The sequence below is a fragment of the Struthio camelus genome, chromosome 4 (assembly GCF_040807025.1).
Source record: "Struthio camelus isolate bStrCam1 chromosome 4, bStrCam1.hap1, whole genome shotgun sequence".
Lineage (NCBI taxonomy): Eukaryota > Metazoa > Chordata > Aves > Struthioniformes > Struthionidae > Struthio > Struthio camelus.
Genome location: NC_090945.1, coordinates 5669724 through 5697335, shown reverse-complemented (window position 1 = coordinate 5697335; position 27612 = coordinate 5669724). Strand labels below are relative to the sequence as shown.

General features: G+C 47.7%; 2 protein-coding genes across 4 annotated transcripts; both read right to left on the bottom strand.

Annotated features, from left to right (window-relative positions):
• Positions 1–2230: 2230 nt before the first annotated feature.
• Positions 2231–8053, bottom strand: RCHY1 (ring finger and CHY zinc finger domain containing 1). The gene is made up of 9 exons (XM_068941175.1): positions 7947–8053; positions 7709–7828; positions 7404–7519; positions 6952–7030; positions 6402–6446; positions 6242–6300; positions 5201–5227; positions 4835–4955; positions 2231–3810 (listed from the first exon to the last, which is right to left on the bottom strand). The coding sequence occupies exons 1-9, from the start codon at positions 8001–8003 to the stop codon at positions 3682–3684; spliced, it is 753 nt and encodes a 250-aa protein (XP_068797276.1). The 5' UTR covers positions 8004–8053; the 3' UTR covers positions 2231–3681.
• A 1813-nt stretch (positions 8054–9866) lies between these two features.
• CDKL2 (cyclin dependent kinase like 2) lies at positions 9867–26773 on the bottom strand. Of its 3 annotated transcripts, none has more exons than XM_068941163.1 (14): positions 26634–26773; positions 25747–25929; positions 20602–20796; positions 19437–19615; positions 18434–18546; positions 17976–18115; positions 16813–16901; positions 16185–16314; positions 15009–15301; positions 14438–14528; positions 13592–13703; positions 13364–13470; positions 12712–12807; positions 9867–11023 (listed from the first exon to the last, which is right to left on the bottom strand). In XM_068941163.1, the coding sequence occupies exons 2-13, from the start codon at positions 25912–25914 to the stop codon at positions 12748–12750; spliced, it is 1677 nt and encodes a 558-aa protein (XP_068797264.1). In that variant the 5' UTR covers positions 25915–25929; positions 26634–26773; the 3' UTR covers positions 9867–11023; positions 12712–12747. The 3 variants fall into 3 exon arrangements, with proteins under 3 accessions (XP_068797264.1, XP_068797263.1, XP_068797265.1); XM_068941162.1 differs by lacking the exon at positions 26634–26773 and adding an exon at positions 26289–26364; XM_068941164.1 differs by lacking the exon at positions 26634–26773 and adding an exon at positions 26215–26285.
• Between the last annotated feature and the right edge of the window lie 839 nt (positions 26774–27612).

Sequence of the window (27612 nt, the reverse complement as noted above, 5' to 3'; positions counted from 1 at the left end):
GGAATGCCGCTAAGAGCAGGCGAGGGAGGGCGCGGGAAAAGCCGGCCTTTCCCAGGGAGACGGTACGGAGCTGGCAGCCTTCCCTTGGCCGCGCGCCGAGCGGCCGCGTCTTGGGAAGCGGGTAGCAAGGACGCTGCCGGCTGTGACAAGCCGGGGTCCTCCCCAAGGTGGGATTTCGTTAGCCGGTCGCACGGCGGTGGAGGCACCTCCGCAGCCACCCAGAGGCGTTGGCCTGCCCTCGCTCCGGGCTTACTGGGTGGCAGGGGCCCTCATCCCGCTGGGGAGGGCACGCGAAGCCGAGGAGCGACAGCACCGGCTTGAGGGAGACTCCCGAAACGCGAGGTTCTTGTCGGCAGCTTCGGGGCGGGGGGGGGGGAAGAGCCCAAAAGCCTGATGAGCTCCGAGGAAGAGGAGGGTCGCTCTTCCCAGCTGCGAGTGACAGGCTGGCACCAGGGCTTTTCCCGCTGGAGACCCCCCCAACTCCTTGCTGACAGCCCAGCCAGCGCTCGCAACAGCACCAGTGGCGCAAGGGACGGCTCCTCTCTGCGGAGGTTCGCAAGGGTTTTTAACCACAGTCGGTCGCTCACGTCCGCTGAAGCTAGGAAAGCCGGGGGTCATCGCACACGTGCCTCCTTGCCGCTGCGTGCCCGCGCGCTTCCAGCATCCAGATATTTTCAGCTGGAGAAAGCAACTTTTACATGTTTCCCAGCCTTACCTGCTTCTCCTCCGACCCTGCGCTGATGCAGCCCCCCCGTTCCGGCTGCCAGCACCCACCCCACGCGCCCTTGCAGCCCCCCTGCACCCGATGACATCCCCTGCTCCTGCGAAGGCACCAGCAGGACCCCCAAGCCAGACCCCGTTTCCACGGAGGGTCGGCAAAGCCAGCCAGCCCTGCGGGGCGAGACGCGACTTGGGGGATGGCCACCAGCTGCGGCACGCAGAAACGGGGACGCGCGCTGTAAAAAGCAGTAGCGCTCGCTGTACTGTAGTCTGGAGAGGGGCAGGAATGAGATGGAAGAGCAAAGACACTGGACTCAGAGCCAGAGAAGCCAGGTTTCGGGAACCGCTTTGCTCCCAGCACAGCTGGCTCAGCTGAGACAAGTCGCTCTTGATTGCAATCAGATCTTCTCTCCAGCCAGCGCTGCACGATTGATTTGCTGCTGGTCTGGCAGGAGTGGCTGCTTGTTTTTATGGAGTCATCGTGACTCAGGAAGGCAACACTCCCTCCCTCTGCATCTGCTCTCTCCGGTCTCCTCCTATACCGGTTGGTGACTTATTTTTCCCCCGGCAGCCCGCACACAACACTGCTCCAGCAACAAAAACTGTTGCTTTCCGCAAGCACTGTTTGGCAGCTCTGTAAAGCAATAACAAGGAAGATAAGCAGCCTGCTGCTGTCCCTACAAAGACATCTCCCCTCTCTCCAGAGAGGTTAATCAATGAAAGAGGGGCCACACTAGTACTAGTTTAAGTATTCCACACAAAAATGAAAGACTTTCCCATTTGACCATAATGACAACATTGAAGTAGCGAATGTAAAACCCTCAGAGCAGCTACAGCTGGGCATAAGGACACGATGAACTCGATGCACTTAGTATCACAGAGTTTTAGTTATCGAGGTCTGAGACCAAGGTCAGGCAGAAAGTAAGTCCAATCAGGGCGGGTCACCCAGGGCCTTTCTCAGTTTTGAACTCCTCCAAGGACCGAGATCCCACCACCCCTCCAGGCTCCTGTCCCAGGGCTTGGCACTGTCCCCACCCCCAAACAACAGTGAGGTCAGTACCCTTTAGCTGAGGATTACATGGTGAAAAGCAATTTTAAGTCACACAGGCTGTTCTGCTCACTGTGTGGCTTGCGACTGTAAAATACCACAGTTTATTGCCTAGTTTTGCATGTTGCATTTATTACGCATGTCTTGGAAAACTGTTTTAAGCTTGTAGCAACAGAGGGAGAAATTATTGCAGGAAGATGAAATAGTTACGTAAGCCGTTGGGAAAACTTTTCAGCGCCAAAAAAAAAAAATCCATGGATCAAACATGCAGTGTGTATGCAGCAGTAATAGTATTTCACCTGAAATACTATTACCAGCGTGAATGTAAAGGAAGTGGTGTGGAGAAATGCTTGAATGATACTGAGGTGATCTGTCTAACCCTCGTTTTATGGTACTGCATCGTGATTTGAACTCAGCTAAAGATGTCTAGGAAATATGTATGAAACAAAATCATAACAAGCATAGTAGAATTCGTTTTAATAGAGACATTATGTTACATTCATTTATAGCAGTGAGAAAAGTGCTTCAGAAAAAGATACCTAAGTAACTGCAAGCTACGGCAATACAATCGTCTGATTCCTAGTATTTCATACATAAAAGGACACTGTCAGATCAAGAAGTCCGTTGCTTTACCACAGAGCAAGTTGAAGACAAGTAGTTGTACAGTGAGGAGGAACTGTGTGCTTTTTTTGCATTTCATGCAGTTTGGACAGTAGGAGCCATGCCCCACACCATCTGAACTTTCTGAAATTCTCAGAAACTAAGGACTTGCTGCAATATTTAGTCTGCAAAACACTGGGCAGGATATCAATATAAAAGAGAAGGGTGAGTTTTTTTTCCTTTTTTTAAAAAAAGGAAAAAAAACACCCAAAAACATTCCTACATCCTCCCTTCTCCCACAATGAAATTAGATACCATAAACAAAAAAAAAAAAAGTCAGGGAAGGCTAGTCCCTGCATGACTTGAAGGTCCTTCTATGAACAGCTGCACTTTAGCAACTATCTCAGGCTTAGCAGGATTAGTTGGCCTGATGGCAATCCTGCAGAGACAACACTATGTGCTTCACTTCACGTACTGAACCATCAACATGTCAAGCTACGTATGTGTCTAAAACCCTATGACACCCAGGCCTCTGTAAATGTATAAACAAATTAGGAAGAAATCGGCATAAATGCAATGGCAGCTGGCAAGGGAATCTAAACGAACAGACACCAGGTCACGAGGACCTGTGGGAGGGCAGCCCTGCAGCTTGATTCTGAAGCCATTCGTCATGCATACATACGCACACCAGGCTTGCTTTTGAAATGAATTCTGTACACACAGTGTGTGCACGCGTGCCTACAAATCAGACCGAGGGATGCAATTTCTGCAAGCTCATTCTTTCCATCCATTTGCTTGATGGCTCTGAGGCCCCAGAACAAACACGTTGTTTAAAAGGAACAGGACGTACTTATGCAAAACTTTGCAGATGGCAGCTTTATGTAAGGTATCATCTCAAAGCTACCAATTTTCCCCATGAGTTGCAACCAGAATAGCTATACCTCCACCCTGTGTTACGCCCGGAGCCTCTGTAAGCCAGATCAGCCTTTGGCTGCCCCAAAATATGTTCTGCTCTGCCAGCTATTGCTTCTACATCTCCTTTTGCATCTCATTAGTTATTCGCCTAGGTTGCCTTTTTTATGATGCAGTAAAACCCTCTCTAAAAGAGGGCATTCTCTCAGACTAACCTTCTCAGGCTGTCACACACTGCTGGACGGGGAATTTCCTTAAGAGCCTGACCATGCTGTGGCAGGTATTACTTTGGGCATGATGGGTTTGAATAAATTTGTTACAGAGTTTTTTTTTTTGTTTAGAAAACAGTCTCTTCCACCGTAGCGTTTTCCTTGACCAGCTGTATGCAGTGTGCATCTTAATCACTGCTCCTCCAAAGTCAGCCTGCATTTTCCATCTTGGGCAGTATTGTATGATTCACAGTTTGTACACTTCATGCCTAGGAGATGGAACTGCACTGTAGACCTGGCATTGCAATCATTACAAAGGATCTACACACGTGAGAGAGAAGGGGAGAGAGAGGCTTTAGCATCAACAAGACACTCAGCAATACACGACAAGTATGCTTTCAGCAACCACAGAACTGGTTTGCACTTAGGGCACAAAGCAGGGAATATTTTCCTTCTAAAGGCAGCCAGGTGTCTCAGCAGAGGAATACACAAGGCAGATTTAACGTTTCAGTTTGCAACTACCAGGATCACCTAGCACATGCAAGGAGCATTTTAGTATGGCACAGGGACTCCTTGCATAGGTCAGGTACACATCAGCTTTGGCTTTTGCTCCTTTTCTTGACGGAGGAAAACACCAGGAAAACCCTCAGGTGAAAACGAGAGGGGATTAACAAGAGCTAGCAACATTAAGCCAGTCTGCTACACAAGACAGACAGTGAATGTTCCTCTCAAAATAGGCAGGAAAGCGATTTTTCAAAATACCCGGACTCAAAAGAGTAGGTAGGGTTGGTCGTTTGAACCAGATGACCAGATGCAACCAGAACACTAGATGATGACCAAAGCTGTGTAATTCAGTCTTAGTAGCAAACAGCATTCAGTGTCACAGAGTTCTGCGTTACCGCAGAGAAACAAAGATAAAATATATTTGCTATCTGCTAGCCTTGCACATATTAACAGCTGAATATTTCTGCAGAAAAACAGCACGTTTATTCTGAAACCTGAAGCTCCAAGCTCTTAAAAAACAAGCTGCTGCTCTTTGCTATGACAGCACCTAGTACAGCACCGCGTGAGAAAGCAGGATGCTTCCAGAGACTGAACCGTTTTTCCCCCTGTGTGATACTATACCACTAAGATGCTGGAGGTTTCTGTGGGTCTTTTAAATCCCCCTTCTTAGTTTTTTAATCAGTAAACGAGTACCATAAACCTGCACAAGAAATTTTTTCGTCATATCCTAACAGTCACTTGGATTTCTGATACAGAGCAAGTTTCTCATGCCCTCTGCCGCCCATAACGGAAAGGCACAGATCTGCCCAAAAGAGACATCAGTGCAAGTCTCATCACTTACCTCCACCATCATGTTCTGATACTCTGTGGGCATAGGAGTCTGTGCTACTTCGTCATCCAGCTGGCGCCAGTACCTTGTCATATCTAAAGCCGAGTGCATGCACAAAGGACATCTGTAACCTCTGGCAAAAATATTAAGAAAACAAAAAAGAAAAAAAAAAGGACAGGTTTCTTACCACGACAGTAAAGGAGAAACAGAACCAACTGGAAACTCCTGCAGAAGAGGTGGAAATTAAAAGCCCCTTTTCCCCCTAGGAGTTGCCTTTAAATAATGGGTACTGGATTGGCATCGTGATCTTTGCCTCTCCCAAGTAATCTGCCTAGATTACTACAATCTTAAAGACAAGAAAGGGTTAGAAATACTTACTCCTTTAACATGTCCTCGTAACACGTTCTGAAAAGAAAACACAATGAGAAGTTCAGTAAGAAAAGTGGAATTACTGAATGGTAACCCATGTGGACAGAAAGGAGGAGAAAAGCACACAGCTATCCCCAAACCAGAAGTCAAAAATATCCTGGGTTAAAGTGGAAAGAAGGCCTCTCAGGAAAAGTGTTTGGTATTTAGGCAAAATCATGAGACAAAGCACGTTTAATGCCTTTCTGATGTCTTGAAAAGTAAGATGAAAGAACAGAGTCGGCAATACAACAATGTTGGTTTGGTTACAGTTCGCTGAAAAAAAAGGCTGTGATGCATCACAGGATAACTTCAAGATGGACAGGAATCAAAGGAAGGTTCAATTTGGGGAGGCCTGACATTGTCAAACGTGGAGGCCGTTAAATCAGCTCACAGAGGCAAAGGGGAAAACCAAGAAAGCCAACACAGCAACAAGAAGCTGTTTCTGTAGGACACTGCACAAAGGAAAAACATCACGTCAAGGCTACACTGGGAGCAGGATGGAAGGGAAACCCATGGCCTTCTTGTAATTACTCCTCCAGAGGCACCCAGCGCTGTATATTACCACACCATAAAATCCTGACAGAGCGGGCAGTTTTTGTAGAGAAACAAAGCATTCAGTGCTCCTGGTGGCTGTGTAAGGAGAAAATTTAAGACTTAATGCATGAACTGGCACCAGCCTCTTAAACCCATTGTGCAACTGCTTTCTGCACCAAGAAGAGATTTCTCTATGGGATTCTTTAGATTTCAGTAACAGAAGGAAATTCAACATAGGAAAACTCAAAATAAACAGGAAACAGGCCCCTCCACCAACAAGATTTACTGGACTTTGGAAGAAAGCTATCCTTTCTGAAGGAAGCACTTTCTGATGAAATACAGGCTGTCTCCTACTACCTGGGTCCCTTAGAAACCAGCTGTAATAACTCAGACCAACCAGGCCTGTCGTAGCGCTGAGACAACAGCACACACAACGCAGTAGGTACTCTCAACGCTCAAATTTCTGAAATACTTTACCTGTGAAGAAGGTGACCACATGGCAGAACATGAGCTCCAACACGAGACGTGTGAATGTCCTGTTTCAAGACAAATAGTACACAAAAGAACCATTAACTACAAACACAGCAAGAAGCACAAGCAAACACAATTTTAAGAGAGTTGAATAGAAGCAGCTCACCTCCAAACATATTGGACAATCTTGCCTGGAGACGTTTTCGATGCACTTTACAAAAACAAAGAAAAGTTATTCTACTGCACAGATAGCTGCATTTTTAAAGTCTAAAATTCCTTTAGAATAAATAAAGAGGTATAAGCCTTACTCTGTTCATTTAGGGTTGAAATTCTGAGAATTAACAACTACTCTAGTCTAATAAAAAAAAAAAAAACTAGCTTGAAATAACATGCAAGAAATTGTTTCCAGGGCCCTCACAACCATAGATAGCCTAGCTCTTCCTATACTACAGCAGAAACAGCAGCTCAAACAGATGTGTTGCTGTGTCTGCAGTGAAGGCAGAGAAGAACATGACTGATATTTATATATCCTGTAGCTCAAAGCCCACCCAGGAGCATTCTGTGTTGCTGTTCAGGAAAGACGCATTTAGAGAAGGAGGAGAGAGCCTGCCGCTTCCCCAATCTGTATAGCCTTAGATCAACTCGAGGCACTTCTGACTGCAGGAAAAACATTTTTGTTTTGTTTGTTTAAAAATGACAAAGTGGTATATTCTCACCTTGTGTTTCCCTCGAAGACTCAAACTTAGGCATAAATTACACTTTGAACAGTGGAAGAAATCTTCCTTCGGGCCGATCCTAAGGAGACAAGGCCCAGTCAAGAACAGCTTAGGACTTTGCACGGCTCTGCTTTGTTTTCCACCCAAACGCTCCCCAAGTGACAGAAGCCTAATTCCCAAGCCAAGTTACCTACGGAACAGCCGTAATTCGTACGGACTGCAGACAAGCTCTCGTTCTTAGCAACGTTTTGCCACGACTGAAGTAAAACACGGGCCTGCTTAGACTGCAAAGAACAAGCGCAAGCCTCTGCCGAGCCGACCGCAGCTCCAGGCTCCGGTGCCTTTTACCCGCAGGAGGCGCCCGACGGCAACAGCCCGGCCACAAGCGCCGGGCTCCGGAAAGCCGTTTTTTTTTTTTTGCCCCGTTTCCCCCCGGAGCAGCCCGCCCGCACCTGCAGATGCCGCACTCGGCGCAGTGGTACTGCTTCTTGTCGCGGTCGAAGAGATGGCAGATGCCGCAGTAGTACTCCCCAAAGAGGCTGTGGCAGCCCTCGCAGCTCTGCTGCGCCTGCCGCCGCCGCGCCGGCCCGGGGAGGGGAAAGGAAGCGAAGAGAAAGCAAAGGAGACGACCGTTAGGCACGCGGCGCCGCCGCCCAACATGGCGGCCGCACCCCCCCCCGAAATGGCGGCCCCCACCCCCCAACATGGCGGCCCCCGCGCCGCTGCCGCCATGGCGGCCGCCGCGGGCCGTGCCCACCTTCTGCAGGCGGCGGCAGCGGGCGCACTGCACCTCCGCCACGCGGAAGCGGTCCAGGCGGTGGCCCTCGGCGCCGTCGTGGCACAGCCGGCAGGCGTACAGCTTCCCGCAGCACGGCGCCTGCAACGAGACGGGACACCTCAGCAGGCGGCGACCAGCCCTCCGAGGCGGCGTGGCCGCCACCGCGCCCCCGGTTGCTGCTGCTGCTGCTGCTGCGGCGCCCGCCCCGCCGCCTCACCCGGAGCAGGCAACCGCGGCGGTAATGCTCGCAACCCTCCTCGCCGCCCGCCGCCATGGCCGCGCACTGCCGCTCCCCCCCCCCCCCAGCAGTGGCCCCGCCCCCGCGCTTCCGCCCCCCACTTCCGCCTTCGCCGGGGGACGGGGCCGGCGCCTGCGCACACGGCCCCTGGTAGGCACGTGGTAGAGAGGGGTGTGTGTGATGCGTGTCGACGCGGTGCGGGGATCTATCCGTATTCACACGCGCGGTATGGGTGCACGCATGCGCCTCTCTATACGTGCGGATGCCTTCACAGCGATGCAGCTCTGTGCATATACCCAGAGGCACAGACAGCTGTGGCACCTGTCCAAAAGGAGCCTCCTTCTGCCCTCTTCTGTTCCAGAAAGGAAGAGGAGGGTTTTGGGGGAAAAGGCCCATCAAAGGCTTCCCTCAGGCTGCTGAGATTTCCGATTGCCTCTGCTTTGCTGCGGCACTGGAGCCCAGGTGGCTGCCGGCTTCCCTAAAGGAAGGGAAGGTGAGGAAGCGCGACGTATGCATTTTCAACAAGCAAGAGCAGGGATTCATGGCAAACGCTCCCGTGAAAATGCCATAAACCAGGGACCTGTGCTTCTCGAGGCTTAGCTTTTTAATAGGGATTTTTTAGGCAGGCCTTAGCTACTGAAAAATAATCAAAAAATATTTGGAGTAAGCCCCCAGTTTCTGGCTCCAGGGTCCCAGTTTCCTTACCTGAAATGGGCAGCTTTGGTCCAGGCAGGATAACAAGTCAAGCTTTATGTCATCTCATAGGAAAAGAGAATTGTAAAGCTCGTTGCTTCCTAGAAATGCAATTCTGGGGCTACGGGCATGCTAAAGTTCTTGCAACTTCGGTGTCTTCTTCCAAAAGCCGCAGGCGTAGGTCTGCCACAGGGCACCGCAAGGAGGCAGGAGCTCTACAGAGCTCCCTCAGTCAGGGAGACTATCAGGGTGAGTTTCCTTAAGGCTGCGTTAAAGGGGTTTCAGATCATGTTTGCTTTTTATTTTTGCCATGGGTGCATTAAATGTGCTTATCACATAGCTAACTGCACGCTTCTTTTTGCACAAAGTGAAAGACAGAAGCACGCATTTTTTCTAAAAAATATAAACCCAGTGTACGAGTGCGGCATGTAGGACATTTAATGGCACAGCTGCTAGTTAAAGTAAATCAACTCATCATCTCTAATTAATAATTTTTAGTTTGAATCTAGTGTGAACGCACTTACCAAACCACAGGGTGTACAAAAACAAGATGGGGCAATAGTGGTTGCTTTCTGCTACACACTGTTTCAGCAGTGAGCAGCAGCAGCAATTTGTAATAATCACAGAATAGCTGGGGTTGGAAGGTATCTCTCCTCCAACCCCCTGCTGAAGCAGGGTCACTTCAAGCCGGTTGCCCAGGACCATGTCCAGTCAGGTTTTGAATACCTCCAGGGACGGAGACACCACAACCTCTCTGGGCAACCTGTGCCAGTGTCCAACCACTCTCAGAGGAAAGTGGTGCCTTTTTTTAATTTTATTTTATTTTAAACAAACAAGCTATCCGGAGGGGACTTCCTGTATTTCAATTTGCACCTATTGCCTCTCGTCCTGTCACTGGGTACCACTGAGAAGAGTCTGGCTCCATCTTTACATCTAATCATCATTTGCCCTTTGATGTGTTTAATTCCCCCCCTGACCCTAGGCATCTAAAATGATGCAGAGAAGAGGAACCTGTGCTTGTAGATGGTTACAAAACAATCGTATCTCAGCTGTTAAATAAAAAATGATCCAAAAATCCTCTCTCTTTTCCAGTGCAGGCAATGCTACCAGCACAAATAAGCAGATATAATACCAAGTTTGAACCCAGAGAAGACTTGAGTCACCACAACCTTACATTTGCAAACACACACTAGCAGCCAGGAGTTTAGAATTTGAATATCCTTTTATTTACAAAATTTAAATATACATGTCAGAACATAGCATAGCCACAAAGATCTAAATATGATGACACCCACACTGCCATGGTATGCTGATGGGAAAGGCCCTGCTCTGTGGAATGACAACACAGTTCCAAAGCTAACTGCACCAGACAGGGGTTTGAGCTGCAACAACAGCATTGAGCTGCCAAAGAACAGCGTCGAGAGCAACACAGGGACACCATAGGCTGACTAAAGTCAACTTGAGAACAGTTAAATAAAAATGGTCTTGTAACTGTCCAAAGGTAAGACTGATCTGTTCTTTTTCTCCCCACACTCCACTGTCGAGTTTCCAGTTACATGTCCCATTTCCCCCCCCCCCCGCCTGATATACTTAAAAGGACGGATGAATTGAATGAGTTACCAACCACTCCTCTGAAGCCATTTCACATGCGACTTGCTCCACAGCTCAACGTGTTATACCGATAACTCTTCCTTCAGCATTAACAGGAGTCACACATGCACTCAAGTGCAGCCAGTCAACAGGCCCAGTTAAACGTCTAGAAACAACTGCCCAAAAGCTGGAGAGGGAGAGTATCCAGGGAAAAGGACCCTAACACAACTGCACGCACGCTCCTGAGCGTTAGCAAGGGTTTCAAAGGAACCGTTAGGAACATTTGTATGTTTAACAATATCTTTCTTCCACAAACATTTCCCATGGACATTTTTGCCAAGACAAAGATGCTTTCCAATACAGACCAGATAGCTCACCAAAATATAACAAATTCAGCAGCTCTCATATTCTCATTGAATAACACCCTCTCAAGAGAGCAGTAGTTAGACAAAAGGAAACCCCCGCTTTCTTCAAAAATCCTCCAAGCCAACTTCTGCCCCTGTCACCCACCAATAAACCACCACTTCTTTCTGAGCAACTTCAGTCAAGACTTGGCCCTAAGCCAGGAAGTCAACATCTCAGGAACTGTTTCACATGCAAGAAATCCAGCAGCAACGGCAATGAGAGCTCTGTCCTTGGACTCAGTCTGAGCCACGCCCCATGGCAGTCCACTGTGCTAACAAGAGAGTTAAGGGATTCTCCTCTCTTCCGCAGAAACCATGCGGCATTAGCACCTGGAGACTCAGCTGGACTGTTCCCACTCTTTCAGCCACCTGCATCAAGAGGAGAAAGACAGGGTGACGTTACAGACGGGCAAACAAGCACAGGGGCATTCCATGGCAATATGCTTCCTTTACTTCTGTTTAGTGTGTGTCCTTACCTCCCTAAAGTTGTGTTTCAGAGATGAGCCAACCTCAGTAACGTTTCTTTTTCCCCCATTTATATTGTCAGGATTGCTTCCCACCCCAATAATTTTTCTTCTTCCTTCCTAATAGCACTAAGCTATTGCATCACTTGAATTCAAGTGCCAAAAACACTCATGTGGGTTAAGAGCCAGTGCATCTGTACACAAGACTAAAAATAGATTTCAGAGCAGACAGTTGCTCCATCTCCTCAAAAAGGAGGACACATACAGGAGCCCAAAATATAAAACTACAACGCACAATTTGCACTCGCACATTAACAGTACTCCTATGGCATACAAACAGCTATCTGTAGCAAAACATTTAAAAACAGCTCCAGTGAAACCAGGTAAGGCCAAAGGGAAGCTGAAGTGCCTGGTGGTCTCTGTGGCCACAGTGAGAGTCACCTCGGGGCATGTAGGTGATCACATCCAAGCCAGAGCATTGAGTACAGCCCATCCATGCATGACGCAGAGCTCCAACGGAGCCAGTGAGATTTTGGAGCACTGCCTCTGAGGACCCTTCCAAAACACCTTGCCTCCTTCCACTGCTCCTCCGTTATCCTCTCTAACTTCTGCTCCCTCTGCAAGGCGCTGTTCTTCTGTCCAGCCTCAGTGAGCTGAGCAAGATGGGTGCTTATGAGAGTACAAATCCTCTCAAAGCAAAGCACTGCAGTTCTCACTTTCAAGACAAATTAGAGAAACTCCCAGCACATGCAACCGACTGCCAAGTAGATGCTCAGCTATTACAGCAACAAGAGAACAATACCCCAACAGAAGAAACTCAGCCTTTTCTATGACTTTTCTTTCAGACAAAACCACCTACAGAACCACATTTCTTTTCATGGGCAAAGTTAGAGTCTATTAAAAAAAAAAAAATCACATTTAAGACTGCCTGCCTAAAACAACCTAGAATATAGGATATAATTCTAAGTGAAAGTCCAGAGTGGTAGACTTCAAACTTCACACTTCAATCTTAAGACATCTATTACAGTCATGACTTCTCCAAAGCCTCCTTCTCTCCCAGACCCCTACGTCATGCTTGGAGAGCACTGAGCTACCAACAGCTAAACTAATACATTTTAATGGAGTAAAATTGCATGATATAGTTATTAAAAGTCTTCCATGAGTTAAACTTAACAGGTCCCCAAAGTGCTTTTCTCTCTTTTGCAAGTCCATTTTCTGTGGTGCACTTAAAAGTGCTGTGCATATAACCCATTCCTTCACCCCTCACATGCAGCCAGCCGGTTTTCCTTCTTTGTCACTCCATTAGCTTCCTCAGCCTCCAAATCCATGAGGTGATTAATCCCAACATCAATGCCCAGCACCTCAGCTCGGGAAAACCATTTACTCGCCCTGCAATGTGCCATGGCGCATTTCAGAATCAGGGAAGAGTTCCGTGCTGCCCTCTAAAAAAAACCTGTCCTAGCCAGGTATCCGTGACCCAGAGTGTGAAGCATAAAAGAACACTCCCAGCGCAACTCCCAACTAGCATGAGCGTTCATCAAATGATCCATTTGAAAGACACTAGAAGGCTAAGCTGCATAAATTAAAGCCTACGTTTTAGAGGCAGGTGTAATCCCATTCTCCTTCAGGTTAATGCTCGACTCTGGGGAAGCTGGCTTCTGATGCATCGGATATCAAGGTCCCCGATAGCTGTAAATTGGGTAGGAAGAACAAGGAGAGGGTCAGTTCCAAGTGTAGTAATAGAGACAATCGGAAATTGTCCTCTGGGCACGTGCAATGCCAACAAGCAACAAATCTGTTCTCTGGTGAAATCAGACTTCAAAACCCCATATTTTGTTCAACACAATCTGCCAAATCTCAACTGGAAGCAATGCAGCCATACTAGCAACGCAGAGAATTGCACAGCTCTCCAACTCTAGAAAATCAAGTTTTCTTCTGCCTTGATTCAGCCTCCTGAAATCGCAACAACTCATGCTGCAAGATTCGCAGAGAGAATCTTGCATATGGCTAATCCCAGCGATATAAATGTACCCCTGAGTATCATCTAGGGCCTTTCTTTCCCCCAGCAAGGGGCGTCACAGGCCTTTCAACAGGTTTTCTACAGATAGTATGGCAGAACCCTAGGCAAGTCCTGCTTCTGTTAAGAGCCAGGCTGGAAATTTGTAGGTCACACTATTCAAGCACACTTTGAAGTCCTGAATCAAAAGGACAAGGAGCAGCACAAAATACTGTTTTGCTTTGTTACCTGCTGTGAAGCCAGACTTGCGTTATGGAGGTCAATAGCAGCGAGGGAAGGAATACGGGACTCTGAAACTGTTTTGTTCTCCTTTTTGAGAAATCTGGGATTCCATGCTACAAAACGCAACCAAAGCATACGACGTTAAAGAAGCAAACGCCGATTGTTGTAACGCACACCCTTTCCTGCCACTTACTTAGGATCCAGGTTTTATTTAGAGCACCTTAAAGCTCATACCTTCCACTCCTCTCAGTTCAGGGAGATGATTTAGTTCTGGCAAATGCACATCTGTCTTGGAGAATTCCCATTTTTTTTTATTTGCCTGAAGGAATGTTTTTTCATTAGAAACCTACAATCAGGTGAAAGATAAATACCAGGTCACATACATATAGAAAAATGAAGTTACCGTTGAGCTTTAACCTTAAAACGTATAAGCATCACAAGACACCATTTAGCTGGACTTTGCACCAGAACGGGAGTATAGTACAAGACTCTCTAATGGGTTTAAAGGAATCCATTCTGATCAAATGTAATCTACACATTAAAAACAGAACAGCCAAAAAAACCAACCAACCAAACAGACCAAAGAACAGGCATTTAAATGAGACCGCTTTCAAAGAGACAAAATATCGCTGGAGAACGGCTTAGGCTAGTTCTCTTTAAGAAGGCAAGCATTCCTACCAACACAGATGGAATATTGTCTAGGCAGTGGGTGCAACGCACAGCTTTACACTTCACTTGTTTTCATGAACAGTTTTAGCTAATTAGGGCCCTGCCTATATGTCCACTCTTCCTGGCCTGGCAGGATGCTATGGATATATGCCATGTCTCATGGGTATTACATGCTGGGCCGCTCCCTTCATTAAAAACTGCCCTCTGACACAAAATATATTTCATGCAAGATGACTATTAGGAAAGGATCACGGATGACACAACTATAGGGAAAAAGGGGCAAAGAACATCATATTTCTAGTGGGGATTTATGGTGAAGGCCGCAACAGAAGGGATTCTTGACAAATAAAGCAAACGCTTAAGTTAAGAATTTATTTTTGCTTTGCCAAGGGGGAAAGAAAGACAGCTTACCGATGTTAAGCTTACACTGTAATGGCCTGCTGGAGAATGTTTTCCGTGCTTCAGAAATGGGTTCAAGTATTTTTTACTCTTTTCCTCAGCTCTGTAATCAAAAATGCCCCAACTGCATTGTATGAACTTGGGTAACATAGTGAATATAAAAATAGCAATGAACTCAAGCCATGCAAAAAAACCTGTCATTAAATGCTAAGAGAGAGGAGGCCCACAAGTAAAATATCCTCCAGGAGCCTGGTTAACAGAGAAGTTCAAGTCTCAAAGGACAGACCATGAATCAAAGAAAGGCCACTACCAGAGCAGTCAGAAAACTGTTACCATCCAGGAGTGCTCTGCCACACACAGAAACACAGAGAGCCTTTGGCTGCGTGGACACTCAGAGCTGCTTGAGGTGGAGCCGAGCTTTGACCCGTATGCAACCCTGCACCCAAAAGCTGCTCCTAACCACACCCTGTCCCAAACCTACACATCGCCCTCCCACATCATCACCCTGCATCTCTCTCAGCACATCACAATTCTCTAGCAATAAGAAAGATGGATGCAGGCTCTTCTAGCTCAGCTCCCATACCTGTAGTTATGGTTCCCAGGAATGGACCCCATCCCAGCATTCATACTCCTACTGGCAGTTGTAGCAGAAAGGTTCTGGATGATGGGAGGAATAACTATGCCTGCGCTCTTGGCATAGTCCAAGCTGCTGGTGGAATCTTTCAGACTGGTTTGAGGGCCTATTTTAAAAGGGTTGATTGCGCTGTCATAGAGGGAGCTCACGTTGGAGGGTCGCTCTGCCTTCTCTGCATCTGCTTTAGAGCGCTTCACCTTGAATAGCTTTGCGTCTCTGCTCTTTGGGTCAATGTTGAAATCCTGCTTGGAAAAACAAGCATCATGTTTTTCTTACAGTAATGTTTAAAAAGTAGCTTACAGCAGTGCATGCAAGAAGGGGGAAAGGGGAGGGAGGGGAGCAAGACCCTAAACCCGCGTGATTCTACAAGAATCTGATGGAGATGTAAATGTTTCAACCAAAAGCTGTTTCCCATTGACTAGCAGGAGACTTGTCAGGGTTCTGACATCCTCTGGAAATAAGTCATCTTACAACAGGGTAAGGAAGTGATGAAAGAAGAACAGCCACATCCCATGTCACTTCCAAAGAAACGAAATGAGAACTGAGCCATGTCACCTCAAGGTCACTCTGAAGCCTCTCGTCATAGATGATTGAAAGAAAAATATGCAACTTTGGGACAGGGCTTTAACACAGGTGAACAGCAGCATACAATCATGTTCTGCTCATTCAGTTGACTTGCACTTTCTAATTGATTCTCCTTCCAGCTCAATATTTGCCAGTAACGGCATCAGAACGTATTCTACTGGCAAGGGACTGGCCAAATAGCCACCTGCAGATTGTCAAGCCAAGCATCAGAGCAACTTCTAGCAGCCACACACTCCAGATCCAAGGTGCAGAATTTCTACATGCAGCCTGCAAGCTGTATTGCGCTGAGCATCAGAGCTGTGGGGGCACAGGCCTAACATATTGCCTTGAACTGAAGAGCAAGGCCTTCAGCACCGTTTAGACTCACAGTGGCCTACAAAGGTCAGCTTCTCTGGCACATTACGTTCGTTAGTGTTTTTTAACTAATGAAATGGAAAATTATTCATATACCTTTGTTATGCAATTAAGTATGCAGCACATACTTATAGAGTGATTTTAAGAGATGAAAAATACAGTTATAGAAAAGAAAGACTGACTAACCTGGATAGCAAGCATTTTTCTTTCTTCTCCTAAACAATCATCTTTCTCCTTTTTGCCGATTTTTGATTTTTTTTGTAATTGGTGGTCTCTGGCATCTTTCTGAATCTTTAATTTAAGCTCCTCAGCAAATCTACACTCCGTATTATGAGAAAAGAAGATTAATGACTTCTGTTAATCAAAAATCAGTGGGTGTTCAGCCCAAGGTGTTGTTATAGCTTTTGAAGTAATCAAACTATGCCTTTTTAAGTAAAGAAAAGCCAACCAACCAAATGGAACATATCCATTAAAAACTTTACAAGCACTCGTTTCACATCACAGCAATAAAGGTTGTTGCACTCAAATCTGGTGTAGATGTAGACACTAAATATAGCATAAGATTTTATTTTCCAGTACGCTGTGACACTGGGCACACACTGATGAATTAGTGTCATGACCAGGTAATCTGGTAAATATGGCGCCGCAATGTGTTCTTTTTCTGCTGTTCTCCCATTTTCAATTAGGCTAAAACTAAACCAAATCAAGACTTTCAGCAACTATCAGCCCTGCAAACCCAGCATGGCTTCTTCAAGCACAATTGCTTCATTTCCTTCTCGTATTGGCCTCTTCTGAGCAAGAAAAACTGTTTTACCTTTCAGCAAATCCATCCTTGTTAAAGAAATCACACTGCAAGAGTTCAGCACAGGATGGTCTTTTGTCCGGGTCAATCTGCAAACACTTCTGGCAAATACATTGAAAATAAAACAAAGCTTTTAGTATCTCCAGATGAAGTCAAGAAGTAAGCTGCTAAACTCCCACTTCTAGGGCCTGTTACACTGAGATGAGATGTGACGACTGAACTCCAAAGAAAAACTTCAATATTTGCTGGTTGCGTCCATTCTAATCACTAGTGCTTACTAAGGCTCCTTCCACAGGGAATACCTGTCACGCAAACAGAACACCCTGCTCTCAGTATATCTCCCTTATTTTCTCCTACATTTGCTTCGTTAAAACTTTATAATCTGCTTAGCTCATTAGGCACTTCAAATACTGCCAAGTGGCTTTGGTTTATTTTAGTTGTCCAATATACCTGTGCTCCAGATTAACATGCAAAAGCACAAAAATATTCACTAGAAGGATTCTTCAGAATCAGTTATGAAGCTTTAGGCTTCCTAACTCACACATAGACACACAGATCCAAAAAGCAAGGTTGGGGCATGTTCAGATCTAATCCCACCCAGACCTACCTGCTTGCAGTGCTTCCCTGAGTAGGTGGAGAGAGGGTTGGCAGATAATATTGCATCAGTACAGCTATGCTAGCCAGGGAAAAGTAAGTGGCTGTGTATCATCTCCAAAGTGTAAAGTTACATAGCAGAAGAGGGGTGAAACTTGTTGGCAGACCATTCACAGGTCCACTGGGGGTGGGGGAGTATGGGAGAAGCTTTGGACACACAACTCTTCTTTATTCTTCAGATACCTTGACAGAACTCCGAAAATTTAATCAGTGGGGCATTGTATGCTATGAGTCATCCTCAGCAGGTTTGCAGAGCCTCTTTTGGCTCCAGAGATGACCAGCTAGTCTCCCCATCACCCAGGATGGTGGCTGTCACATCCTTGCAGTTCTCCAGCTGCCAACCCAAGCAATTGCTTGTTGCACAGATAGTTGAGAAAAAGCTAGTTTAACAGTGCCAACCCCTTTTGAAAATTGCAGTCATTTCCCTGAGGAAATAAACAAGTCAGAGAAACGCTAATTCTAAACTATAGGCAAAACCTCTCCAAGAAGTCAGAGAACTTCCAAAAGGATCAGCTAAATACCTTTGCTAGATCTAGCACTGCAGCAGAAAGCTTGGGATATCGTCTGTCCAGAGGTTTGATGTCCTTCACTTCAGGCAACCTCACGCCAGCAAAGAGGGGATTTTTATAGAACAGCTCTTGGTGTCTTGGAATTAAATTACCTGGAATCACACAAACAAAGCAACCACATGGAGGAAACGTAGAACAGCCCTGCTGAACATTCGAGAGGCTGAAATACTGAGCCAGCACTGGAGCAAGGACTAAATTCTGGGTCTTTAACCTTCCACATGTGCACTGTGAATGGAGACTGTACTTGCAAGCTCCTAGTTCCCCCTTTGTAAAAAGCGCTAAGGATTCACACTCTTAGAAACTGTTCATCATGCACCATTGCCTTTCTCCCCACTCTCCTCCCCCAATCAAAACTTATTTGACCACTTAATTCATGGCCAGGCACTAGGAGCCTGACAAGGTGTTCTCACCCAGGCACTTGGTGATATGATAGAGCTGGTCAATGTCAGAATCTCCGGGGAACAGCGGCTCTCCTGTAAGCATTTCTGTTACCAGACAGCCAATTGCCCATACGTCCACAGCCCTGGAAGAAAAACATCCCAGCTCAGAGGTGCTGGCAAACCTTGCTCAGCACAGCTTCGAGCTAAGCTAGGCCAGCACCAGCAAGCCTTCTGCAGGTTACAAGTCCCAACGACAGCTTGGGCCCCACAAACAGCAAGACAGCTGCTTTCGAAGTTTAAAAGCGCTCCAGTACATGGCAAGGATCCAGCTTTCGAAGCAGGCAGACACTGGCAAAAACGTGACAGATAAAAATTCAGGTTCCAAATACCAATACTTTATAAATTGTGATACAATAGAACACAATAGTAGGATTTTGCCCTTTAGCGAGCATAAGGGTAAGCAGCTCCTCTTTCTGCAGGCATTTTGCTCTTGGGGTACACTTACTGAAAATGAACTTTATGTAACACGGGGACATATATAAACCTGCACAGTCATATAAACAGAACTGTGAAAGGCACAGTGAGTTCTGACCTGGTTTTGCAGCACTAGGACTCCCACTAAGAAAAATCCTATTCATCCCACCTCCTCTCTCCTGAAATGTCTGTCTAGGATTCAGAGGGGCTTTTCCACCTTCCTTCCTTCCACTTTCCACCTTCTCTCCTGTGTGTCAGGAGAGAAGTCTATCATAGCCTTCTCCAATGCTAGTTAGCATTAGCATCCAGACAACTCCTATAGGCAACACGAATGGCTCAGCAGTCTCGCTCTCCTCTTGTTTTGATCTGGAAAAGCCTAGCTCTGGCAGTAATGAGCTCCAGGGTGGCAGAGGGAAGACTAAAACTTTGCAAGCAGCAATGCAGGGAATGCAAAACAGCATCCCGTTAACCTGTTTGCCAATAAGTGACCTGCCTTCCTGTAAAGTACCCCCCAGCCAACCCCGTAACTCTTCCACAGCCTCGCCTGCCAGTCTCTTACTTGCCGTATTTGATGTCTCCCACCAGCAGCTCTGGAGCTCTGTACCATCGAGTTGCCACGTAGTCCGTATAAGCTTCCCCAGAAGCTCCTAATGCGCGGGCAAATCCAAAGTCACACAATTTTACAACTCCAGACTGGGAGACTAAAATGTTCTCTGGCTTAATGTCCCGATGTATTACCTGCACAAAGAAAAGCAAGTTAGGAGGAATAATTCACTATTTCTATAGGGTAAACCAACTGGCTCACCAAAAACAGTAGTTTTCTCACATGCAGGTAGAAATTACACTTTTGCAGGCGTGGGAAACACACGGAGTTTGTAAAATACAGCTATGTACACACAGACAGTGAACAAGTGCAGACCCAAGAGCATGTGTGAACACAAACCCTCCAGTTTCTGCACACAGTAGTGTTTACTTTGTGTACCTCTCTGCCTATTTTCTGCATGTATATTTACCATAGATATTCTACAGATACAGTTTATTACGCTTGGAAAATCTGACTTTTACCATAGGTTTAAAAGATATATAGATATTACATATAAACATACAAGTATGTGTATTAGACACACAAATATATATATTATTTGTAATTGTGTATGTCAATTGCAAGGATCATTCTGAGCTCTCTCAAGGTCATGGGCCTATGGTTAAACACAAAGAGTATTTAAAGAATTCATAACACAGTGACCGTTTCCCAAATATAAAAAGACTACGATTAAATTGGCAAACTTGTGTTAGAAATAAGTAGCGGAAAACAAAAACTTAACCACGATGAAGAGAAAAAGCAAGTATTCATGCTTACATAGCCATTGTGACAGGAGCAAACTTTTGGAAGAGAGAAACAATCTCTCAGCGCAACATAAAAGCCAGCCTCCAACGAGGTGACGCCTTTTTCTGATCCGCATGGATTTCTGGACCCTCACTTGGAAGCACGCTCACAAATCAGTCAGGGATAAACTACTGGATTAGCTGACCTCATGCTCTGACATTTTATGTGAAATACAGTCAGGCCTTCCGCCCTGCTTCCACATTCCTTTTCAGCCAAAGCTTGCTTTCTCTAGGTTTTAATAAATATGATACACATCTCTGCATCACTGATACACATCTCTGCATCTATTTACTCAAGGTTTTCCTAACTACAGAGCTAAGTTCTCATGCACACTTACATTGTGACTGTGGCAAAACGCTATTCCTCTTATAATCTGAAATAAGTATTTCCGAACCCTGCTGTAGTCTAGTCCATTTGGAAACGCCTCAAGGTCATCGAGCACCGTGTGATCCACAAATTCAAAGACCAGATACCACCGTTTCTTCTTTTTACACACTTCCAGTAGGTTCACGAGATTCTCATGCCTGAGTTGCTGTTATAAAATAGAAAATATTTTGTGAGGGCATGACAAGATTTAACAGGATAAACTAAGAGATGATAAACTAAGACGAAACACTTTCAGCTGCATCACAGCTGGTGTATTTCCCTGGATTGCTCTTCTCGACATGGCACCCCATTCTTTTATACTTAAAATTAGCTCTCTGACTTTTTGGATTAGGTTTGCTTTTGCCAAGGCACTCTATTGCAGCCTAGAGGATTACCACCACCCCAAACATGCAGGTAGCTATCTATTTTTGTAACCTAAAAACAAATCAAATACTGACTCAGGGCATTTGTTGCACTCTTCATAGGGATGCTCAAAATGCTCTGTTCTGTTCTGGGAAACACCTCATGCGTTCTGCTCCTCACAATACTCTCTGCACAGAAGAGGTATCACTTACTCAAGCCCGCATCTTGACAAAACTTTACAGCAAGCTTACGGCCCATACAAGAGAAATTGTGGGGAAGCTAAAAAAGATCCCCTGGGGATAACATGTGAGAAGGAGCAGCACCTAATAATAGGACCTCCCACAAAAACTGCCATGGCAAGGAAGAAGCCAGAGGTCCTGACTCAACCAGAAGGACAAAGCCAGATCACAACTTTCCAGGTTGTGCTGGAAAGTGCAGTACACTGCCAAGCATATCCCTGACCACTGTGAGAACAGAACAGGGACCAGGACCGCCGAGACTCCTGGCTAGATCCATGGTTTCATTTACAAACAGCCCAAGCACTGTGAAACACAGCTTGTTCCCGTAACACTGGGTTGTACCTGGGACTCAAGCTTCTTGAGGAGATATGCTCATAAAGATGACCAAGATGACTACAGTGACTGTGTCTGTCCCCTCAGAGCAGAGCCCAAGCAGCACTGGCAGCTCCTCCTCTTCCAGAGGGCACAGCATTCAAAGCAGTAAAAGGACTGCTGAAGGCAGCTGCCATTGGCTTCTTTCAAAATACCTCCTGGTCCCTTCCCCAACACCCCAAAGCAGAGTCGTCTCTTTTCTCTCATGTTCCCAAGAAGTTTTAGTCTTCTGTATCATTCCTTTCTCTAGGGCCTCTTTTGGGAAAATCGGAGAGCCCCATTCAAAACAAAACCAACACAACTGCAACACCTCTGTTCTACCAAGCTGCCAGTTCATCACCAGCTATTTCACATCCACATCTTCATTTGTCTGAGGTGGCTCTTGGAAGACTTCTCTTTGAAGCTCCTACAACACTCAAAGCATTTCTGCTGGCCTTACCAGCTTAGAAGCTTTTACAGTAACTAACATGGGCCAGAATACAAGAACACCCAACAGATAAAAGGGAAGGTCAGCATTCTTGCCCAAAAGGCTCCGTTAACAATTAAACAGCTTCCATTAAACTGCAGCCAGTGCATTCAGAGAGAAAAGTGATAAGTGACAAGCCAAGGATTTAAAGAGTTTGATTTTTTCCCTCCTTATGTACAGGAATAAATTAGGAGGATTTTGAGGAAAAAAAAGAAAGAGCGTGTCTTAAATGAAAATAAAGCAGCTGTATTTCCTGGTTAGTTTGTCATCACATTCTAACCAGACCAGATTACATCTTCAGTCTCTTGCATGCTTGTAACACTGGTTTATAACGCAAAACTTCAACAAAACAAACCCCACTACAAAGAGAGGTTAGTTATTAGCTTGGAGTCAGGCAGGAAAATAGCACTGGAGGCTGCCCAAAGGCAAGCACCACAACTCAGGGATGGAAGAAGATTATTTCAGAACATAGCATGACCAAGGAAGATGCAGAAAGACCACAGAGCACAGGGACTCATAGGGAAAACGCCCTCCCATTCTCTAAGTTGCCCCAGCCACCCTGCAGCACAAGACCTGGCAGGCAGCAGAACCAAAGACGCAGACTTCTCCTATGAAGGAGGTCTGGAAAACAAAGATTTTGAAAAAGATGATCAATTAGAAGTGCACAGCAGGGAACACAGATTTTGTTAACTCAGTCGTCGCAGTGCAGCCCTTGAATTTGCTTGTCACCTGTTCATACCTCATGGGCCAGTGTCTCTGGGAAAGCTTTCAGCTGCACAGGAGGCAGAGTCGGGGTCACCTAAAGGGGAGAGGTAAACGGGGGGAGGGGGGGGGTGCCTCCAGGGGCAGGAGGCTGCACACTGGAGAAACACAGGCCTGACATGCTGAGCTGCAGCTACCCAGGCTCTGCCTTCCCTGGCCAGCATCACCAGACAAATTCAAGTGTTTCCCAACACCAAGGCTTAGACTCAAGCCACTGTGACAGCAACTACCATCACCTACTACAGACGCTTCTCCACATTGCTGTCCCCGGCACTGGAGGTGTGGCAGGACAGTGCCAGCTTCAGTAGGAGCAAACAGCAGCTGCGATGCTGAGAGCTGGCAAGCAGTTCTGATCTAAGACAGCAATAAAACGTAGACTTGGTGGAGCAAATTGATAATGAGAGAATAGGGAGCAACAGCAGCTCCCAACCTGGGCCTCGATAACAACCAGCCCCACTAAGGCCTCTGTGACTGCAATCATGGCACAGGCACAGGGGTGGCTGGGCTAGGCAGGACTGCTCCAGAGGTGGTCAGCAGGCAGCTGCTACAGATTCTGCCCTAACTCTTCACACAGGGCTTCAGAAGCAAAGTCAACTCACTCCTCTTTTTCAGCTCTTTCCTCAAGAAGAACTTCTTCCCAGCCAGGACACCTGAGAGATTTTAAGTTTTTCAGCTAAGATGACATTTCTACCCATGCACCTGACCAGCAAAAAGAGATCACGTTCTAGTCACAGGAAGCACACAGGTGGGGAAACTACAAGAAGATTCAATCTCTAGGCATTTAGTTTCACTGGGAGAAGCCACCTTTACTGAGCTATATATGGAAGTGTTCCCCTTGACAAACTCCCATTTACCCAGGAACACAAGTTCATTTCCAACAGACCTTGCAGGTGCTACGTGCTTTGACTCAGTAACTAAGCAAAGCTTGCCAGCAGGCCAGCTGCAAGCCATACTCCCAGAGACTTGCTTTAACTCCCATCAAGGGGAAAACACCTTCATCAGCTGGCTGCATCTCAAGCGCCTGCAGGTACATTTCTATTTAAACCCCAGTGTCCCCAACTCTTGCAGGGATGGCAGCGGCCACTTTTTCCCTTCACAGCACAGGGGCTGAAGTCTGGCAGACTTCTGAGCAGATGCTTGTTCAAGCCAAGTGGAGACACGTTTTGTTTCTTCTTCTCCAGGCACTTCACTCATGTCCCCAACACCTAAAACTACCAAGTGTGCCCGCACACAGGCACACGCACACCTCTGGCCCCACGCCTGGGGAACAAGCCAAGGTTTCCAACAGCTCTGCTGGGGGTAAGGCAACACACTCCACAACAGCCACTGGAGCTGGCAGGGAAGAAACACAATGCTGCTGCAGCTGCTGAAGAAGTTAGGGGGAAGAACACAGGGGCTGAAGGTGGTCCAAAAAAAAAAAAAAAGCAAGCAGAACAATAGCGAGATGTCCTGGCTCACAAGCCCGCACTGCCTCCTTGTTCTCCTATCCATGAAGGAAGGCAGCAGAAAAACCTGGCAAGCAGGTCAGGAGCTCGCAGAAGCTTCCACACAAAAAGCAAAGCCAAGAGGGGAAGCAGGAGGAAGAAGACACGACAAAATACAGAACAGCACACAAAAAAGCCCTTTTTAGCTAAAGCTCCTGCAGAGCTTCTCACATAGATCATCTACAGCCAAGGAAGACAATTCTCTTGAATAAACCAAGCCCCACAGGGAGGCTACAGAGCTTCCCACCACAAGACACTGCTGAGAAGCAGCCCCCTCCCCCCACAAGCCATTAGGGGAGTACCACTGCGCCATTAGGGGAGTATAAAGCATCCACAACTGATACCAGACAAGCCACACACTCAAACAGCAAGGGACATTGAAGCCAGCTGGCTTCAGCCTCGAGGCTAACCAGTGACAGAGAACATGCAGGGAACTGCATCCCTGCTCTCCTCCAGCCTCTTCAAGGTAGTACAAGGCTGCCAGGAAAGAGCCATAAAAAACCCCTTTCCCAGGAGCACGTTTCCACAGCAGGTCAGACTAGCACCCAGCCTGACTAAGCCTCCTGGCCACATCCAGGTTGCCGTTCACCTGCAGACAGGACAAGCTCAACATTTGCCTCTCCTACCCACAGGAACTTATTTTCAGCCAACGCACAGCAGTAAGGTACTGCCATCTGCTTCTTCACACCAAGGGACACACACACACATTCAGTTACCACCAAGGGGGAACAGAGCCCTTGGAGCTTGCTTCCTTTGGATTCTCCCTGCTCAATATAGGCCACGCAGTCACACTTCTCATCAAGCCAGGGCCAGCCAGGTAAAGCCAATATAACACCTAGCCCAAGGGAAAAGCAGCTTTGCAGCAATGCAACTCAAAGGCCAAATGAATCTACCAGGGCACAGCTGCTTAGGGAAATACAAACAGCACCTGATCGAGTCTCCTTTGTTTTGTTGTGCTGCGTTTTTTCTTGCCCATTTATACTTTTTCAGTTGATGAAAAGCAGTCAGAATTGACTGGGTTTGCCTTTCAAAAGGCTTTCACAACTGACCCAATGTCTGAAAGCAACACCTACCCTATAACCTCACAGTGTAAACACCACTCCCTATGGGACTCTGAAGGCAGCCTCAGGAAGCAATTTCCACCCAAGCTTACAAACCCTTCTACTCTCCACAGGTAGAGCTCCCATACCCACCAGTTTTGGGCAATTATCAGCTCTACTGCAAGGCAAATTCAGATCACAAGCGTAAACTTAATATCCCGCTTTAAGAAGCTATCTGCCTTCAGGAAGATAGCGGAACACATTACCAGGATTCAAAACATGCACTTCAGAGGTATCCTGAGCATGGCTCAAGCTAGACATGAACAAACAGCTGCACGCAGCGGCTCTCCTTCACTAGGAGGGCCCAGACAGCCCTGCAGCCTGGCTCACCTTCAGCAGCTTGATTTCCCGCAGAGCCATCTTTTTCACCATCGCATCATCCTCGCTTTCCAGGAACTTCTTGACGGCGACTATTTGCCCGTTGTCTTTGTTCCTGCACTTGGTCACCACCCCGTAGCTGCCTTCCCCCACGAGGCCAAGCGCCTGGTATTTCTCCATGGCCGGCACTTCCCTCTGCGGCAGGCCAAGGAGCAGGGATTAGCACAGGCCACAGCAGAGGAAAGAGGCTGTGATCTCCCGGGGGCAGCCCGGCCCTCTGCCCGCCCGGAACCCCACGCGTCGCCCGCCGCCTCCCACTCCTCGCCCCCAGCCAGCGCTGGAAGGCGGCGGGGCCGGCCGAGCGCTACCCGTAACCGGGGGCAACGGCAGCCGCCGGGCGCCGCCCCCGCCGCTTCGCCGCAAGGGCCGCCGCGGCCGCCTGCCGTAACGCTCAACCGCCGCCGCGCGCCCCGCAGCCACCTCACGGGAACGCTCAACCGCCGCGGCGCCCGCGCCCCCGCCGCGCGCCCCGCCGCAACGGCCGCCACCGCTACCTCAGCGTAACGCTCAGCAGCCACCGCGCGCGCGCGCCGCACCTGCCTGGCCGTAACGGGCGGCGCGCGCCCCGCCCCCGCATCCCCCCCACGGCCGCCGCGCGCTGCAGGTACTCCCTTTAACGGCCCTGCGCGGCGCGGCCCAACAGCCGGCTGCCCTCCCGAGCCCCCCCCCTCCCCCCGGGCGGCTCTGAGGCGCCTCGCAGCCGCCCCCAGCTGGAAGGGGCAGGCGGGAGTGCGGCGTTCCCGTCGCGGTGCCCCGGCCCGGCTGAGCCGCCTCGGGGAGGGGCTGCTGGAGTGGGGGGGCGGTTGCCCGCTGCGTTGCTTGTGCCGGCGGCTCCTTACTGGGAGCGCGGGCTGAGGCGGTGTCGGGGGGAGCTGCGGAGGTTTGTGTGTGTGTGGGGCGGTCGGTTGTGGGAGGCTCGTTTTCCGTGAAAAACAAGGCTTCCGAGCATGCTTCTGGCGGGTTCAGGCGAGCCCCTTCCCCCCGCAGGAGGGGAGGTGCTGTGAAAACTGAGTAGTCGAGGCAATGAGCCTAGGTTTTCTTCTCAAGCTCGTTCAGTATCAGAAAGCAAACGCGTTCCTGTTGGAAGCCCCCTTCCTTTCTGATGGGCTTTGCAAACGCTTATAAGGCTGTTTGGTGTATTGCAGTTGCATACAATTGCATGCAGGTGTGAATTGTCTGGTATTTTGGGACTCGCTCTGAACAAAGCCGTCGGGGAGACATTTCAGCAGTAGCAAGAAGAGGAAAAAATAGCTGAGATGTCTCTGAAGAGGAGGGTTTTCTGAGTCCTAGAGAGGAAGGCTATAGCCAGTCTCTAGTTACTCCTCACCCTTAAGTTGTAAGGGTGGAATGTCCCTTAACTTTAATGACTAGAGGAAGAAGACTTGGACTTTGTGTTTTTGTTTTGCAGCTCCACAGGGAATGGACTGAGCACAGAGTGCAGCAGTGAGAGCAGGTTGTGGAGGTGAGGAAGACATTTGGAGGCCTGCCTTGCCCCTGGTGCTGCCTGGGCTGTCCCTGGTGACTTCTCTTACCCAGCAGCCCTGGTCCTTGCTCTGCTCTGTGGCCGTGGAGGTGAGGCGCTCTCTGGCACAGGACTTCTCCCTCACAAGGCGGCACCCAACGCAAAGGGGCCCGGGCTTTAACCACAGCCCCTTCAAGCAAAGGGAGGAAATGTTAGTCTGCTCTCCTTTTTTACTTTCTGCTTGGCTTTTTAAGGTCTTCAGATCCTCGCTGTGGGCTTAGACACATTTACCTGTCATTTACCTGTCAGGATGTCAGATCACTGTTTTGGTGGCTTGAAAAAGCAATAGGTTTTAA

Coding starts and splice junctions, on each gene's coding strand:
- RCHY1 (XM_068941175.1), bottom strand. CDS start 8,003: ATGGCGGCGGGCGGCGAGGAGGGTTGCGAGCATTACCGCCGCGGTTGC. Junction 7,829..7,946: donor GCCGCGGTTGCCTGCTCCGG/GTGAGGCGGCGG, acceptor GTCTCGTTGCAG/GCGCCGTGCTGCGGGAAGCT. Junction 7,031..7,403: donor GCCGAGTGCGGCATCTGCAG/GTGCGGGCGGGC, acceptor TTGTCTCCTTAG/GATCGGCCCGAAGGAAGATT.
- CDKL2 (XM_068941163.1), bottom strand. CDS start 25,914: ATGGAGAAATACCAGGCGCTTGGCCTCGTGGGGGAAGGCAGCTACGGG. Junction 18,547..19,436: donor GGAGACATCAAATACGGCAA/GTAAGAGACTGG, acceptor TTTTTCTTCCAG/GGCTGTGGACGTATGGGCAA. Junction 13,471..13,591: donor TGAACTGAGAGGAGTGGAAG/GTATGAGCTTTA, acceptor TGCGTTTTGTAG/CATGGAATCCCAGATTTCTC.